Genomic DNA, 18,937 nt, shown 5'->3' with positions numbered 1-18,937 from the left:
TTAAGGTAAAAATGACTTAAATATTTTTCGGTTTCTTGTCCACACCTGTCATATCACTTCTGAACACATGGATTTAACCACTGGAGTCATATGTATTACTTTTATGCTAACTTTGTGGATTTGGGAGCTTCAAAATCTTGGCCACCAAGTTCTTCAAAAAAATCTTAATTTATGTTATGCAGAAGAAAGAAAGGCATATCTGGGATGCCAGGAGGGTGAGTAAATAATTTTTGGCCCAGATGTAAAGTTCTGTTTGAGAGAGGGAATACAAGATTATTGGTGTAAAACTAAAGAAACTACATTAAGCTTAAAGTTTAAACATTAAAATTGCATCTCACAAAAGCGGTCAAGAAAAATCACTTTTTTGCCCCCAGAAAAATAACAAAAGAAAGCTGAAAAAAAGTTAATGATATTTAATTTTTATTTCAATATATTACATAATTTTCATAACGACCCCCTAAAATATTTTAATTACTGTAATACAGCAATTTAAACTAGTATAAATTAAAAGAATTACAATAAATACTACCATGATATATCAATTGTTTGTAATGAGAAACAATTGTTACAGTAATGAGAAAGGGGGTAATTTTGTATTATATTTATTAATTCACAATGCAAATAATCTTTATGCTTTTTAAAAGACCTTTCTTTTTTTTTTTTTGGTGACCTGGACATTAGATTGGTTAGATTCACCCACACATTAATGCGCAGACACAGACTCCATATGTTGTGCATAATTGTCTCTATTTTTTTTGTCTTTTTTTATTTTCTTACAAACCAGCAAGGTAATGTTAGTGTTATGTAACAGGCTGTACAACACAACATACAGACATAAAAATAACACAAACGTTAACAAATAATACAAATGACTGAAAAAGCAGCAATGGGCCAACATGAACCCTGTGTTTTCACATTTTTTGATTTACACAGCAAGCATTCATTCAGACATCGCCCTTGGCAATAAAGCGGGATAGTTAATGTAAAATGTACACTCAAGTATGCCATCTTGGCAACAAATTAAAAAGAGAAACCCTCCAAAAATAGATGAATATACCTTCTTAAAGGTATAGGAGGGTACTTAAAGTCTAGATACAATCAAAAGAGTGTTGATTTCTTCTCTTTCCAGCGAGGGCTTACATTTGTGCAACCTTAGTCATAAGAGAATACATAAAAATGGCAATATGTCTAGCATGGAGTAAACAATCTAACAAAAACAAATCACATTCCCAGTGTAAACACCAAAATCTGGGCAATGTATTCAATCAGACAACTTGAATTCCCATGATTATTCATGAGACCAGAGGCACATCAACAGAATAGTTGAATAAACAGTCCTTCCCTTTGAACAGGATGTTGAATGTATTACAAAAACAGACCTTTCAAGTAATTGTTATTTTACCTGCCACCATTGATTTTGAGCAACACTCAGATCCTGGTTCTTACACTGATGTTTGTGAGTAAATGAATAGGCTTGGTTTAAGTTAACAGCACTCATTATTATTTTAGAACAGAGACAGACCTGAACATAAACCATGTGTAAACAACGTCTAAAGCAGTGAACTATTTAAAAAAAAAAAAAAAACCAGTTCTACAGGTGGCACACCTAAAATAATGGGTGAAAGTGCATGACTGATGCAAAGACAACTGGAACTTGCCTTTTGCCAAAGAGGACATAGATCAAACATACATATATCTTAATAAAACTCTTTTTAACGAGTGCTTTTGGGTAAGGGGCCAAAATCATCATGTGTTTGTGCGTATGTGTCCACTTAAATAGATAGTTCACTCAAATATTCTCTCATAATTTACTCACCCTCATGCCATCCCAGATGTGTATGACTTTCTGTCTTCTGCAGAACACAAATGAAGATTTTTAGGAGAATAAATCAGCTGTGTAGATCCATACAATGGAAGTGAATGGTGGCTAGAACTTTGAAGCTCCAAAAAGCACATTAAGGCAGCATAAAGATAATCCATTTGACTTGAGTGGTCAAATCTATATCTTCTGAAGCAATATGATAGGTGTAGTTGAGAAACTCAAGTTTTACTACAAATCTCCACTTTCACTTCCTCATTCTTCTTTTTTTGGTGATTAGCATTCTTCGTGATATCGCCACCTACTTGTCGGGTAAAACAAAAGGTAAAAAAAAAAAAATAAATAAAAAAATAAATATATATATATATATATATATATATATATATATATATATATATATATATATATATATATATATATATATATATATATATAGTAAAAATATAGATTTTACTCACCCACACCAATCATATAACTTTGGAAGACATGGATTTAACCAATGGAGTCTTATGAACACTTTTAAGCTGCCTTTGTGCTTTTTGGAGAATCAAAGTTTTGGTCATAATTAACTTGCATTGTGAGGACCTACACAGCTGAAATATTCTTCTAAAAGTCTTAATTTGTGTTCTGCGGAAGAAACTCATACGCATTTGGGATGGCATATGGGTGAGAAAATTCTGAGACGATACACATTTTGGGTTGAACTATCCCTTTAAACAGAATGTGCTTATGTTGCAGTTAAATTCACATGAAATGATCCTCAGGGGTAATATTGGGTCAGATGTGGTAGAAACATCCCAAAACTCCAATAACATAGACCTTAGTCAGGGTAAATGGCATATTTAATTTGACTTGAATGAAATCAAGGTTACGAGGGTAACAAGTACAGTATCTTCAATTAAGGTCTAATTTTCTCAACAAATTTCATAGAAATTAAAAAATATTTTAATTTGTCCTCAATATTTTTTAGCTTGTATTTTCAATGTTTTCTCAGCTGAATGTTCGACGCAAAGATAAAACCCTTACACAGTATATCTTTCCCTCACAACCTCACTTTCATTTTCGTATGGTGTCTACCTTTACAAAGGCTAAATCAAAAGAAAAGACACATTTTAGAAATTGTTCAGTTTACTTTTCTTGCAATACGATAGCATTCTGCCATTTTGTAGCCGCTTTAATCAGCATTTAGCCTGTTGCCTAAGACACTATAATTACTCTAATTACTGAATAAATACACAGCTATAATGAAAACCAAATGTGAGTAAAACACAGCGATGAAATAAACAAAGACTACGCTCTAATCTCTTGCTTATAAGTGATATGATACTTTTCCTTGTTTTCAGGTTGCGAGTTTCTTGACATTTTCATTTCGTGTTATCTTTGAAACCGGTCTCTTATTTCCAATTTGATTTGTCCATTGCAAGTCTTAAAAAAAAATTATTATCCCAAAACAAATACAAATCTGGGGGTGTGCTATATATAGGTGGTCTTGCGTTCCTTCAGTTTAGTTGTATTTCTGTCAGAATCGAGGGCTCTCCAAGCAAAAACAGAGGGGGTGATACACATATTTAAAGATGTAGAGAGAGACAGCGCAAAGGGATGAAAATTAATTGGGAGCCTGCTTAGTGAATTTAAAAAGAAAGACTAAAAATCACCCACCAGTGTCCGAAACATAAAGTGCAGGCAGTGTCTTTGTCTCTGGGGATTAACGTCACCATCCTTCAAAAACAAAACAAAAGTTTGTCTTAAACAACATGCAGAGATGATTGAGCCTTTGAAGGAAAACATCGCTAAATCCTCAACGCCTCAGGCATCCCGAGAGTCTTAGAGGGGCTGCGCTGAAATTTTGGCTGATATTTGAGAAGTGAGGAAGATGATGCCAATATCCTCGTTTTAATGTCTTTTTCTACTCCACCCGTATAAGAAGGCCATAGAGAAGTGTGCCTCCTTTCTCCTTGGTGATCCATTCAATCTCTGCATTGCTGAATCGAGGGTCCAGGGGCTCGCTGATTCCCAGCGATGTTGGCCCCACTTTGTACGAGCCTGGCCGCACGCACACCTGGAAGCCCACTTGGGCCTGGTGACAGCGGAGTGAACGTGGGTCTCGGAATCTGAGATAAAGAGAGAAGAAGGCATATTAAAATGACATTTCAGATAACATTAAAAAAAAATAACAAATTTCATAGTACACCCAAATGACAATAGCCAAATCTTACAGTTCATGTGTTACACTTGCTATAGTTTACTTCCATGTTTCTTCTTGTCAAGAAGAAATGTCAAATGTAAATTAAGTCAATCACTGAAACAACAGCGCCACCTTGTGTAATAAATAATGTATAAAATACATCCACACACTTGGAATACTGATAATTCATCATTGTTGCACAGAAAATCAACATGATATAGAAGCCGTTTGTATGAATATAGTACAAATTTATCTTGTAAAAACAAAGAAATATATATCCTTTGATAGAGAACTGTGGCAGGGCAGAGGGCGGGCCGGGTCGTGATCCTACACACCCGGTCCCATATTAGGCTAATCAAGCCTCCCGAGAGGGATAAAGGTCGACTGCAGAGGATTGTGTGGGAGAGATAGTTTACGGACATGTCCGTCATGTGTGTTTGTGTCCTTGTTTTAAGATTCTCATTAAAATATTATTTATATCGTCAAGCTGGTTCTCGCCTCCTCCTTTCCATTGATCCCTTTACATCAACTTATCTAGATATGAAATAATAATACAAATATGATTTATGGGAGAGCAAAAAAGCGACACTATTACATATCTCAGGTCTTTAATGACCCTATACATTTTTGTAATCAAGTATAGAAGTATAGAAAAAATATTTTTTTTGAAATCCAAAAGATTTATGAGGTACAGGGGTTGGAATGAGGTCCCGGTTCACTAAAGACACAAAGTATCCATTTAAAGGGTTCATCAGATTTCAAACCACATAAAGTTTGTAAAAATTTGATTTGGAGTGTGTTTTGCTGTCCACACTAAAATCAACTAATCAGATTTGAGTTAGAATATTTTGCTTGTCTGAAAAAGCACCACCTTGTCTCTCAGAGCACTTCTGTTTTAGAACTTACTGCACTTTAGGGGCAAAGACCTCAAGGCCAGAGTAGCGCATAGTTGGTGAAAGCTGCACACAGGGGATCTCTCGCTCTGGGGCGCTGTTCTCCTCTGGCTCCCCGTAGCTTCCGTGACCCTCTGTCTTCAGTGGGGACGAAGAGAAAATGGATGACGATTCTGCTGATAAGGACAGAAAAGAGAAAAGTTCAGCTGTACAAATCTTTTCTGAACTCCCTCAGCCTAATTCACACATTCATGCATTCTATTATCATTATCAGGGCATATGCTTTTTTTCTTTTGCCATTATGAAAACATGTTGGATTATTCCATGATATGAAAATGAATAGTGGCTGAGACTAACATTCTGCCTATCGTTTCCTTTGGTGTTCCACAAAAGATAGAAGGCAATAAGGGTGAGTAAATTATGACAAATTTGTAATTTCTGGTTGAACTATCCCTTTTATATGTATTTTTAAAGGATAAAGGGTGAAACATTTTGCAGAGTTACTGCTAACCTGACAAGAGTTGGTTGTGGTCCAGGGTACGTCTAAGGGAGCCGACACTAGTGCCATGGTACGCAATGTGCCACTTCTTGAAGGCATTGGAGACTTCACAGTGGGTCTTGATCCTGTTAAAACACCAAAGCAAACACTCTGAATGTAATTAATAATGCTTATAACTAATATTGGGCATATCACCAGGGCTTGGTAACGGAATCAAAATACAAAAGTGACTGACCGGAGTGCAAACCGACACCAGCCGAAGGGCAGGGCATAGTCTCTGGGAGGCTCCCCTCGCTTGTAATAGGCCTCATCACCCCGTAATTTGTGACAAGACTCACAGTAACACAGATTATAATTTGCATCCTCATTGAAGTAACCATCTGAAAGAGACAGAGGGGGAAATTATGAGAGATATTTAGGATTTGGGGGGGCCGAATATAATAATTAAACCCTTTAATGTATACCTCTGGTTTTTTGTAAACAGGGACCTCATTCTACCACCATTTGATTACCAAAGGTTCATAGTGTCTTTAGTGACCCAAGATATGCAACAGTGTAGCAATATACACTCACCAAACACTTTATTATGTACACCTGTACACCTACATATTCATGCGATTGTCTAATCAGCCAATTGTGTGGCAGCAGTACAATGCATCAAATCATGCAGATACGGGTCAGTAGCTTCGTTTAATATTCACATTAACCATCAGAATGGGGAAAAAATTTGATCTCAGTAATTTGGACCATGGGATGATTTCTGGTGCCAGACGGGCTGGTTTGAGTATTTCTGTAACTGCTGATCTCCTGGGATTTTCACGCACAACTGTCATTAGAATTTACTCTTATTTTGAATTAATTGTGATTTAATATTTGGATCTACTGACAGCATTACTAATAAGTTATCCAGTTTAATACACAATTCCTTTTGTTTCTGTTCAAACATTGCTTAAATTTCCAAAGGTTTCTTGGTCTGATTGTAAAGTGCAATGCATGTGTACCTGGCAGTGTGAGCAGGTCCTTAAATCTGGAGCACAGCGCCTGATACTCGCACGTCTTATTTGGATTAACCTCGGGAGGAGGAGTCCAGCACACACTCTCCTTAATACCTGTCACAAACAGAGATAAGACATGCAGTATGTGTATAAACAGTCACACAGAAAACACTGCAAGACGTGAGGTCGAAATCTGACTTACCATCCACCATATCAGCCTTCTCCATGTCTCCTTGACAACGCATATCTTCTCTCTCACCACCAAACACTGGCACATAGTTCGCCACTATAGTCACCTGCAAATACAACATCAACCAGAGTAAATAATTTCCTGTGCAAATGTAACCAAGGCTTTCATATAAAAGGAGAATGAGAATGCAAAATCTGTCGTGTATATTTGCTTAAAGGTGATTGTTTTAAATTCAAATACTATCCCAGCTTAATACAACAATAAGTAAGCCATATGTCCCCAAAAAAGTGTAACAATATGGCTCTGTGGCACAAGCAATACATTGCTCTGTATGTTTGAGCATCCTGATATAACAACATTGGCTCAACCGATGGGGCAAGACTATTGGTTTATTTGACTTAATGGCAGATGAGGGGATGTTCCAGAACACCAGTTTGAGAATTATTATTTTTTTTTTTGCAATTCTCTTTTGTGATGCTAGTCAAATAATAGTCAAGCCTCACAATTCCACACTTTACCTTTAAAAAAATTATTATATTTGAATTATATTTGTATTTTCATCAATGCATTAACCTAATATGTCATATAGCCTGTGAACTTACTGCAACTGACTATCCATATGTAAACTATAATGTGCATAGCATTGAAATTTATATTACAGTTATAAGTGCTACTGATATTACAAATACAAGTACTGACTTGTTCACACTGGCCATAAAGGTCAATAAGTGCGTGACAGGGACTGGGGATGTCCTGGGCTGCCACGCCCTGATCCATGCCGTTAACATACAGGTGAAGACAGCCACTGCTGTCCACCAACAGTCCCAAAACTGTCCCTTCAGGACAGGTGTCTAGGTTAGGACCATAGTTCTCACAAATCTAAAGGAAGGAAAAAGAGAGAATTAGATTACATACAGATAATAATGTAAAAAGAACGTAGAGAGAAATGGGAAGATAGAAGAGGCAAGGAAAGTGATGTCACCTTTAGTGAGTTGTGGAAAACAGAATCTCGCTGCAGTAGCCAGACTGAGCGTTTAAGGCAGCAAGCTGTGGAAGGGAAGTTGAGGCGGTCTGGTGAATGACCAATCACACCCAGTGACAGAGAGGACGTCCACGATAGATTTAAACGGTCTATCTGAAACTAAAGAAGGGGTGGACCAGCATCAAATAAAACCGTCTGGTCGTCACAAACACACAGGTTCTCAATTAGTGATAGACTGATATATATCGGCAAAGCTGATTAATTGGCCGATATTAGGCCATTTTGCAATTATCACTTGGCCGATTGACAGAAGTGTTAACTTTACCATATGTCTGTTCAGAAATCTACCAATAGATTTGTCAATTGATGGTCAACACTTTGTTTTCAAGGTTTTTCGTTTTTTATAAAACTTTTATTTTTCAATTCTATCCACATTTGAGTAAATATTCCATAAAACAAGTGTTTGTTTCACTTTAGAAATGTTGCGTACATCTGAATGGCTGTTGTTAAATTGTACTACGTTTATTGCCATTAGGCCATCCTGGTCTCTAGGTATCGTATCGGTCATTGAAATATCCTGTCGGTCAACCAATAGTCTTAATCACTAATAATTGCGTATAACTTTTCTTACTTATGTGAGCAGAAATAGTTCTCAAACTAAATTTCCTCCGGACTCAAAACAAGTGCTTAAGCACATAAATTTGTTCTCGTTCTGTTGATGAATCCAGGAAATTATAAATAAGGGAATGTTTGCCTGCTGTTAGTCATTTGCAAAATACACATCTAAACAATCGTCTTATAAAGGTTTTATGCACAATGCCACAAACCTTTTTGTTACTTTTAAATTAGATTCAATTTAGGGTAGTAGTAATAATAATAATAATAATAATAATAATAATATAGGCATATAAAAGGCCACAAGAAGTCATTTGTGTGTTTTGAGTTAGATCTAAATTTGATTATAAATAAGATAAAAGTACAAACTTAATGATGAATCATTAATTCTATGTGAAACATTTTATACACAGATTTTACACAAAGAAATGTGCGTAAATACGTTTGCATAGACATACACACTCTCTATTTTCCCCTCATACAAACACACCTGAAAAAGTTGTTGGCGGGGCAAAGCTTGCGCTGTGACCAATAATCCCTGGTTGTAGCTGGACACTCTGGCAGCAGTAAGGTTCTGATTGGACAGCTGGATATTTTTTCCATGATTTTCCAAAAACGTCATGACCGTGGGCACCAGAGGGGGCTCATTCTCACACTGACAGTTGGAGAGAAAATGAACAACTTAAGTTTGACATCAAAACACAACCCATTAAATAGGTTCAAGTTATGCAGATGAGACCATACCTCTCTGACAGGAGTACTGTCTTCCTCTACCTCACTGCAGCTGTCAGAGGAGAGCGAGGGTGCTTTCACACTTTCCGCATCCTCCACTAGCGTGGAACTGACGATGGACACAGTTGTCACCTTTCCATACAGGTCAAAAACTGCATACACATTCTGAAATATGCAGTATTGTTGTGGGTAAGCAGACAACATCTATACACTCATAAATTAGATATCAGATTTTGCAAGTCACTGTACCTTTGCCACGGCAGTGGCTGCAGGTCCCATGTCTTCTCCATCAATGAGGATGTGCATGGTATCGTCACTGCATCTCTTCACCCCGACACGATTTCCCACCTACATTACAATCAAGGTGTTAGGGAGGTGTAAGGAGTTGTTTATGAGCAGGCCCACACAGAATATGCACCCGCAAAACTATGCAGAATTGGACAAGGACCTGCTGTGAGGTCACAGTGTGAACCACTGTGCCGCCGTGCCTACCCTTAGTAACCTATGACAGTGCTAGATTGAAAGTCACTGAGCTTTATGGTATTTCCAGTTCTGCTTAAAATGTTTCTCTAAGTAGATTATATGGCTGCATGCTTGATTTTATGCACCTGTCCCCAATTGGTCCAACCCAAATAGTCAAATCCGTTCATTAGAAGTGGGTGTCCATATACTTTTGGCCAGCTTGTGTACAACTGCCCTTGTTAATCTCTTACCGTGAGGCGGTCCAGAGAGCAGCCGTAGTTCTGTCTCTGCAGCACCCCGTTGCGTCGGACCTCAGAGCCAGCGAGGACCCAGGTGACCTTTGATCTAAGCTGAGTAAGGGAAGGTGAGAGGCCACTAAGAGGGCAGGATGGAAGGTCAGGGGGCTGCAGGGTGGTCAAACCCACATGGAGCGACCCGGACCACCTCTCATCCACCTTGTTAATCTTCACCTAGACCGACATCAAATATAGGACCAAATATGAATATTTTCAAAATCCTGTTTTCAGTATAAAATTAAAGCATGTCCAACGTCTCACCTCAAACACCTCATCTGTCTTGAGCTCCTTTGCGCTAAAGACAATTCCATGGGCATATCCCCCTACCCTCAATGCTTGGCAACCATCTCCTAATAACACCACGTTTTTACCATGTTTGCTGTGCAGGCGATGAGCTACCCCAGTCACTAGAGGGTGACAAAGATAATGCAAGAGTAGGGGTGAGGGAACAGGTGGACCAACTTTTATATTTAATTTCAGAACTATTTCTCAGGTCGTAATGAACTAATACTACCCCCAATATAGCATGCTACTATCAGCATTCCTTTTTTAACATTCTCCTATCAGGGAATCACATTTCCTTGATCTTTTGAAATAAAATAACTTGATGTACTATGAAAACATACAGTAACTTACAGAATTAAAAATACCATTTATTGAAACTACGCTGTTAAATAACTCATTTTGTACTTAAGCAACATTGTAATGTCTCAGCAATAAATTCATCAACACATGACTGTTAAAATTTTGATGTTAATGGAGCCTATTGCCCACCCAGTCACTGTGAGGTAATAAGAGAAGGCTAGATAGACCATATTATTAATAAAAAACAAATGACTGCTAAATATGACTTAAAGGGAGAGTTCAACCAAACATTCTCATGATTTATGCACTCTCATGCCATCCCAGATGTATATGACTTTCTTATTTCTGCTGAAGACAAACAAAGATTTCTAGAAGAATATTTCAGCTCTGTTGGTCCATACAATGCAAGTGAATGGTGACCAAACTTTTGAAGCTTCAAAATACAAATAAAGGCAGCATAAAAGTAATCCATTCAACTCCAGTGGTTAAATCTATATAATCAGAAGTGATATGAGGTGAAACAGATCAATATTTGAATCCTTTTTTCTATAAATTATCTTCCCTGCCCAGTAGGTGGCGATACGCACAAAGAATGTGAATCACCAAAAACAAAAGAAGAATGTGAAAGTTAAAGTGGAGACTGATAGTAAAAGGACTTAAATAATGATCTGATTACCCACACCTATCATATCACTTCTAAAAATATAGATTTCACCACTGGAGTCGTGTAGATTACTTTTATGCTGCCTTTATTTGTATTTTGAAGCTTCAAATTTTGGTACCCATTCACTTGCATTGTATGGACCTACAGAGCTGAAATATGTTTCAAAAACTTTGTGTTCAGCAGATGAAAGAAAGTCATACACATCTGGGATGGCATGAGGTGAGTAAATGAGTGAATTTTCATTTTTAGGTGAACTATCTCTTTAACTATGACTGTTTTTGGCAACAACAACAAAAACCTTACTAATATTATAAATGGATCTCAGGGAAAAGGAGGAAAAACAACATTTTAATAACACGGCACAGAATGCACTACCTGGGGAGTGTATGGGGAAGCTCTTCTCTGTGATGTTACTGGTACACAGACTGTTGTCCAGTGGGCCAGAGGAACTTGTAATTGCAACTTGCACACACTGACCGTAAAGATCAACCACAGCAAACACTTCTAAAATAAGAACAAAGAAGGAGAGAAGAAAGACTGAGGATTTTAGAGTTCACAGGTCCTGGAATAATATAAAGTTGCTTGCAGTGCTACACAGAGTTGGGTAAACTGGATCAATACCTGGTTGCAGCCCAGTACAAGCTACACCCTGGTCAACCCCATTAATGAAGTAATGCAGATCTCCAGATGCAGTCCGCATCATCCCGATCCTGGAGCCTGTGGTAAGAGAGTCCAGGTCACAGCCGTAGTTATTCCTCATGGTATTTCCATCCTGCATGATTGCTGTGCCACTACAGAAGAGGGAGAAAAAGAGATGTAAGGTATTGTGTCATGATGATGAAAAAGTGCTTTTTTGCTCTGAAAATTGTCAAATCCAAAACAAAATTAAGAAAAAGCTCACCTCAGCATCCATGTGTCATAGTCAATGTCAGTCATCGTATTGGGGAACTCCAGTTCTTCTGGTCTGATTGCTGTCACTCCTGTACAAAAATACAAAGAGTCAATGCAAACTACTAGCAAACATATGTCATTTATTACTGGTGAGGTGAAAATTACTGGAAGCAAGGAATCATATCATAAACAGTAGCTCCAAAAACTATTAGGACACTTAAGTCACACTTAACAATTTATACAGTAAATGTCATTGCATAAGTAACAAAATATCAAACCAAGTGGCATTTATTTTAAAGAAAGATAGCACAAGCACACAAGCTAAAATGTGAAAAAGATCTAAAACCTTTTGTTCACAGAATGCCAGTTGGTTTGATATTTTGCTATCTAATTTAATAACATATACATTTTTAAGTAAGGCTTGAGTGTCCAAAGACTTTTGGGGCCACTTGATCCCCTTGTGTGAAAGGTAAGATTGTCACTGATTTAGCATAGAATGCAGTCCATTTAGGACAATTATTACGAAAAACCTCTATATTGCAAAATCACTATAAGCTGACCTGCTTCTATTGAGCCTGACCAGCGATCAACCATTTTCTGAATAACAATTTCAAAGAGCTCTCCATCTCGAAGGCACCTGCTCAAAAAGAGAAACAAACAAACAAACATAAAATATTCATTAGTGTATTATTGTTCTATCAAGATCAACCAGTATGACCAGATAGAACCAAAGGCAGAAAGAAATCTGAATATTTGGCGTATCTGACTCAAATCCATTTAGGTTTTTGTAGTCTGAACAGGACAAAAACAAATAAAATCAGATTTTTTGCAACCCTGATTAAAACCACATTCGTAAATTATACATTTTTAATGTGTCTGAGTTCGAACGGTCAGATAGGATTCCACACAGGGGTTTGTTTCATCATTTGTTGTGCACAACAGGTTGTTTTGTCAGGTGATGTGACAAAAAGACATTCACTTGCAGCCAAAAGTTTGGAATAATGTATATATTTTGCTCTTATGGAAAGAAATTGGTGCTTTTATTCACCAAAGTGGCATTCAACTGATCACAATGTATAGTCAGGACATTAATAACATGAAAAATGTTCTATTACAATTTGAAAGGAATGTTCAGAACTTCTTAAACTACTTCGAAGAGTTCTCATCAAAAAATCCTCCACGTGCAGCAATGACAGCTTTGCAGATCCTTGACATTCTAGCTGTCAGTTTGTCCAGATACTCAGGTGACATTTCACCCCACACTTCCTGTAGCACTTGCAATAGATGTGGCTGTCTTGTCTGGCACTTCTCATGCAACATACCCACAAAAGCTCAATGGGGTTAAGATCCATAACACTCTTTTCCAATTATCTGTTGTCCAATGTCTGTGTTTCTTTGCCCACTCTAAACTTTTCTATTTGTTTTTCTGTTTCAAAAGTGGATTTTTTTTTTCTTTACTCCCTTTTTCTACCCAATTTGGAATGCCCAATTCCCAATGAGCTCTAAGTCCTCGTGGTGGTGTAGTGACTCGCCTCAATACAGGTGGCGGAGGACAAATCGTGGTTGCCTTCCACGTCCCAGACAGTCAATCCATGCATCTTTTCACGTGGCTTGTTGAGCACGTTACCACGGAGACATAGTGCGTGTGGAGGCTTCACACTATTATAGTAACCACAAGGAGGTTACCCCATGTGATTCTACCCTCCTTAGCAACTGGGCCAATTTGGTTTCTTAGGAGACCTGGCTGGAGTCACTCAGCATGCCCTGGGTTTCAAACTCGTGACTCAAGGGGTGGTAGTCAGCATCTTTACTTGATGAGCTACCCAGGCTCCCCTAACAGTGGCATTTTCTTTGCAATTCTTCCATTAAGGCCTGCACCCCTGAGTCTTTTCTTTACTGTTGTACATGAAACTGGTGTTGAGCGGATAGAATTCAATGAAGCTGTCAGCTGAGGACATGTGAGGCGTCCATTTCTCAAACTAGAGACTCTGATGTACTCATCCTCTTGTTTAGTTGTACATCTGGCCTTCCACATCTCTTTCTGTCCTTGTTAGAGACAGTTGTCCTTTGTCTTTGAAGACTGTAGTGTACATCTTTGAATGAAATCTTCAGTTTTTTGGCAATTTTAAGCATTGTATATCCTTCATTCCTCAAAACAATGATTGACTGACAAGTTTCTAGAGAAAGCCGTTTATTTTTTTGTGTGCCATTTTTGACCTTAAGACATGCCAGTCTATTGCATACTGTGGCAACTCAAACACAAAGACAACGTTAAGCTTAATTTAATGGACCAAATAGCTTTCAACTGTGTTTGACCAAATTAGCAATATAGCATGATTACTCAAGGATAAGGTGTTGGAGTGATTTCTAGATTTGCTCAAAAATGACTTTTTTCAAATAGTGATGTGTTGTTTTTTTACATCAGTAATGTCCTGACTATACTTTGAGATCAGTTGAATGTCACTTTGGTAAATTAAAGTACCAATTTCCTTCCGAAACAGCAAAATCTGTACATTATTCCAAACCTTTGGCCGCCAGAGTAGACTGCATCCCAAACTGCATACATTATGCCTTCAAAGGGCACTTTGAAGCGTAAACAATAATGACCGCCATCGCTGTAGGATCATAAGAGAATTTTCAATAAAGAATTAATTAAAAGTGAGTTCAGAATGACCGTTTTATTTCAACTTTCAGATCTGAGTTCTCCAACAGTGGAAGGTAAAGTCTATGAGGGGAATAGATAGGGACGATCACTTATGAATGGAACACCCTTATATCATGTATATGAACCAAGACAGGGCAGCCAATGAGCAAAAACCTCTTTTCGAATAAAACAGTCATTTGCTTTACCCACTCAGAGATGCAATAAGGTGAGGTAACACATTGGCTGTGAGCCACCACAATGCAGTAAGGTGTTAAATATCTTAATAATACGGGACGCTTGAGCCTTTTAAGTGCTTCGACACAGGATGGTGGTCTCTTCAAGAGTCTCACTGTTGACCCTTTTATCCTTCAATATGGGACACAAAGCCTTCAATATGGGACTTTATGATGCACACTAAAATACAGGACAATAACAATCCCATATGGGATATCCTAATTTCGGCCAAAATACCAAACGTTCCAGCTAAAACGGCAGCAACAAGCTTTGCATATGCCACCTCTCCTGTATTTAGGCCATTGTCTTTGATGAATGAAGAACTATTTGGATATAGCCATCATAAAAACAAACAATTGCAAAACTTCCATTGCTAAATTCTCACGCATGGTAAACATATGCAAGTTTGCAAAGTTACTAACAATGTGAATGTGCTAGCAAAAGATCTGCCCAAATATAACCTGCATTTTTAACAAACAGTATGAAATTGGATTTGAGAAACAAGTCAGATTTTTCCTTCAGTATGAACAAAGCGTAAGAGTACATGCTAAAACAATAGTAACCTGTTTGATATAACGATGGCATCATTAAACTCGCTGCGGCAGTTTTGCCTGAGCGCTGTTCGGCCACCATTCGTAATGACTGCATTTGTGCCATGCAGGTGATGAAAGCGCAGGTCGTTGGCAGTTATAACCCCAGACACTGAACACGGGCTACCAGGAGACATGGCAGTAGGACCCTCAGAACTGTCATCAGGTAAGGGAGGGAGGTCAGCTAAAAGAGAGAGAGAAAAAGAGATAGAACCAAACCTTCAACAAGGGTCTCGGTTCCACTGGTCTCGATAGAACGCTCTCTGCAGCCCATTAATTTCCACTCCATACTTATCATCTCTCTTACCCATGTCATCCATTATGGTGGCCTGGGCTGCCTGTCCATACAGATCCACCACTGCATACACACTGGCCGGAACATTCCAGGCCGCAGGACCCTGAGGCACTCCATTCACAAAGAAGTGCAAACTCCCATCCTCCTTTCTGACAACTCCCACTGTATCTCCAGCCTGTAGATGTGAATTAAAGAAATCTTCTAGTACAGTATCAGCATTAACACAAATTACCCCAGTGGTGATACTGGTGTTCGTCGGTTTTTTTTTTCTGCGACCAACTGACCAATCAAAACTTGGTTGACCAAGACTCTTCTCATCGATTAACGTTTGGTTGACTATTTGGGGACAGCCCTAATGACCACATCTATCAAGCTCCAAAAAAGGCACAATAAAAATCATAAAAGCATTTCATACAACTTGTGATATATTCTCTCATTCAAGTTCTCTCATTCTCTAAAATCTCATTTGCATCTGACAAAAAAAAACATCTCGTTGACGTGCTAAGCCAGGTGTGATGCCTTTAACACCAACCATCACTAGTTCTCATGTGTGTTTTAACCAAACGTAGTTGGCCAGTTCAAAAATGCTTAATGGAGAATGACATTTATGAGCTGCTATGGAGGAAAACATTTTCAGTGAACAAGAAAACGTTTAATAGAAAAAACAACTTTTTTTCTCCCCTCACACAAAACTATCATATGGACTACTTTTATGGTGCTTCAATTATTTTATTTTTAGCCTAACAGGTGTCGCTACAAACTATGTCTAGTTTTAAAAGCATATATTATATGGGCTTAGAATGACATTAGGGTGAGTAAATGGACATTTTCATTTTTGGGTGAAATATTCCTTTACGAAAGGAACTACAGAGAAACCATCACTAACGAAAATGAATTAGCTAAAAGGTGAACTGAGCTAGAAACTCACTTTGAGGCGGTCCAGGTTGTGCCCATATTCATCAAGAATTGTAGTTCCATTGTGCATAACGCCATTTCCTGTCATCATCCAGGTTCCTGTAGAGACAATGGTGCCTTAGATTAGCTAATGTAAAGTGTAAACACTCATGCATTTTACATTTGATGCTGCAGGTGACTCAAGCACTGCACAATGTGTCAACATCATACCTGAGCGCAGATTGGTCATGGTTGATGGTAGCTGAAGGTAGGCGGGGTTATGAGTTGTCACACCAATCTCTATAGAGCCCGCCCATTTGTCCACCATTTTGTCAATGCGCACCTGGAAAACTTCATTGGAGTGCAACGGACGGTTGCTAAGCACAACGCCATGGTTAAAGTCATCCGTCGCACTTCATAAAAGAACAGGTTGAGGAAAACAATTCATTGAACAGCTTTGGTTCTCACACAGAAATTTCTAAACTTGAATTTGACAGCAAATGTGAACAGTGAAGCTTAAAACTTGTCCTAAACAGGCACGATGTGATAAAACGACAAGTGAAAAAAGCTCTCCCATGTAAATAAGAATTTTTGTGCTAATCAGCTGCAACATGCGACAGGACATTTTGTCGAATGTTGATTTAAGTTTTTGCAGAGTAGCACAGGGTACCCCAACCCATTGTGAAATCTCATTGGTCCAAAAGCCTGCTCCTCATTACTGTACATTAAGGATTGTGTCTCGTTCAGTCTAGACAGAGAAATTGCTTGTTGCTGGAAATGCATGTCACATCGCACCCGGTTAGGACACAGTGTCATGGATAACACAATACTGCATCTCACAGAACTTAAGTGTATACAAATTGTAGTGGTTATGCCTTAGAGTTTTTGCTCAGTCAATTAAAAATGAGTCATTTCTGAATTTAATGTACTTACTGAGGCCGTAACGCAGTCCTGCCATCGCTAATGATTGCAGCTTTCTGCCCACAGTTTGAATGAAAGAGCAAGCGGTCTGGAGTATCGGGCTCGGGTGTCATTGAGAGAGCAGGCCGAGGACGTCCCACGTCAGGCGAAAGTGCCCTCATGATGGCATTATTGCGTCGTAACCGGTCACTGTGGTTATGATTGTGAACGATGGTGACCTTAACAGCCATGCCATAGAGATCTACCACTCCATACACTACACCAGGAGTCTGGCTGGCTGCAACACCTATGTAATATCATTCATAATCAATTTGCAAATAAAGTGGCAATAATATTGTAATGGATCTGCTAATACAGATCAGATAAAAACAGACAGACAATCAAGCAAAATTCGCACCTTGATCAATGCCATTAATGTAGAAGTGTAGAGCTCCACTGGCTTTCCTCATCAGCCCTATATGATCTCCTTCCTGTTAGTCAATACCAAGTGACATTTAACATAAATAATGACAACAACATACAGCAATACGGACATGCTGTCTTTAAATTAATAAAGGGCATCGTCTTGAATATTAGATTGTATTTGATAATCGTTAAGACACACAGTGGCCAACTTACCTGGAGTTCATCCAGGCTGAATTCACAGTATTCTCGACGGGTCCCCTTCCCATTGGTTAAAATCCCACAGCCACTCATCATGATTGTGCCTTAAAGACAAATTTAAACACACTTACACAAATTAAAAACTGTGATTTAGCCATTTCAGTGAGCTGTTATAGAGATCAGCCACCTCCACACTACTATAAGTGTGCCTTCTACCTTCATATGTACATTGTAAATTCAATATGGAGTAGTTCAAGATATAACAATAGTGTGTGTGTACCTGAGCGTAAATTGGTCATTGTTGCAGGGTAGTCAAGATTATTTGGGTTGTGGGTTGTGACTCCAATCTCAATTGAACCAGACCATTTATCCACCAATTTGTCAATGCGAATCTAAAAACGGCAACAACACTATTGTTACTGTATGCAGTAATAGAGAACAATTAAATGTCATCATATCATATAACACATTCACAAAGAAAAGGCCCACACCTCAAACATTTCGTTATGTCTGAGTGGACGGTTTGTCATGACGACTCCGTTATTAAACTCATCCAGCGGTCTTCTCCTCTCTGCCGTCTTATTGTTGTTGCTTAGTTTGATCAGTGTGCCACATTTCTCGTGGAACAGCAGCGCGTCATTGGTCGTCATGTCACCTGGTGCCACCCCCAGTCCCGTCGGCCCACCAGAGCTCCTTGCTGGGCTGCTGTTGCTGCTACTGCCTCCACCTGCACCTACGCCTCCAATGCCGCTGTCACTTCCTGTTGCTCTGCCTCCACCACTACTTCCTGTACCACCCCTCAAGGAGTCCGAGCTCCCCCCTCCCACCCCCAAGTCCTCTCCACCCTCGTCCTCTGAACGATACAGAGAGACAATGGCACTGTTGAACACATCAAATAACTGATGCTCTGTCAAAACTGCAAGGAAAACAGGAAATGAAGAGCAAAAG

General features: G+C 38.6%; 1 protein-coding gene across 1 annotated transcript in view; it reads right to left on the bottom strand.

Moving 5' to 3' along the window:
* Positions 1-2,278: 2,278 nt before the first annotated feature.
* LOC127633501 (neuralized-like protein 4) overlaps positions 2,279-18,937 on the bottom strand; it is a 42,187-nt gene continuing 25,528 nt past the window's right edge. Inside the window, exons 4-29 of the mRNA XM_052112657.1 lie at positions 18,481-18,905; positions 18,270-18,381; positions 18,005-18,093; positions 17,784-17,856; positions 17,399-17,672; positions 16,697-16,878; positions 16,500-16,585; positions 15,584-15,746; positions 15,250-15,460; positions 12,369-12,445; positions 11,819-11,897; positions 11,539-11,708; positions 11,293-11,421; positions 9,930-10,075; positions 9,624-9,842; positions 9,160-9,258; positions 8,923-9,075; positions 8,669-8,833; positions 7,564-7,722; positions 7,281-7,460; positions 6,594-6,687; positions 6,398-6,505; positions 5,632-5,776; positions 5,409-5,521; positions 4,911-5,073; positions 2,279-3,930 (exon numbers count right to left, since the gene is read on the bottom strand). Of these exons, the coding sequence (XP_051968617.1) occupies positions 3,726-3,930; positions 4,911-5,073; positions 5,409-5,521; positions 5,632-5,776; positions 6,398-6,505; positions 6,594-6,687; positions 7,281-7,460; positions 7,564-7,722; positions 8,669-8,833; positions 8,923-9,075; positions 9,160-9,258; positions 9,624-9,842; positions 9,930-10,075; positions 11,293-11,421; positions 11,539-11,708; positions 11,819-11,897; positions 12,369-12,445; positions 15,250-15,460; positions 15,584-15,746; positions 16,500-16,585; positions 16,697-16,878; positions 17,399-17,672; positions 17,784-17,856; positions 18,005-18,093; positions 18,270-18,381; positions 18,481-18,905 (4,019 nt within the window). The 3' untranslated portion in view covers positions 2,279-3,725. The remainder of the gene's footprint in view (positions 3,931-4,910; positions 5,074-5,408; positions 5,522-5,631; positions 5,777-6,397; positions 6,506-6,593; positions 6,688-7,280; positions 7,461-7,563; positions 7,723-8,668; positions 8,834-8,922; positions 9,076-9,159; positions 9,259-9,623; positions 9,843-9,929; positions 10,076-11,292; positions 11,422-11,538; positions 11,709-11,818; positions 11,898-12,368; positions 12,446-15,249; positions 15,461-15,583; positions 15,747-16,499; positions 16,586-16,696; positions 16,879-17,398; positions 17,673-17,783; positions 17,857-18,004; positions 18,094-18,269; positions 18,382-18,480; positions 18,906-18,937) is intronic.

This window comes from Xyrauchen texanus, chromosome 40, assembly GCF_025860055.1.
Source record: "Xyrauchen texanus isolate HMW12.3.18 chromosome 40, RBS_HiC_50CHRs, whole genome shotgun sequence".
In the NCBI taxonomy this organism is placed as follows: domain Eukaryota; kingdom Metazoa; phylum Chordata; class Actinopteri; order Cypriniformes; family Catostomidae; genus Xyrauchen; species Xyrauchen texanus.
The sequence above is the reverse complement of the archived record's forward strand: the minus strand, read 5'-3'. Positions and strand labels throughout refer to the sequence as shown.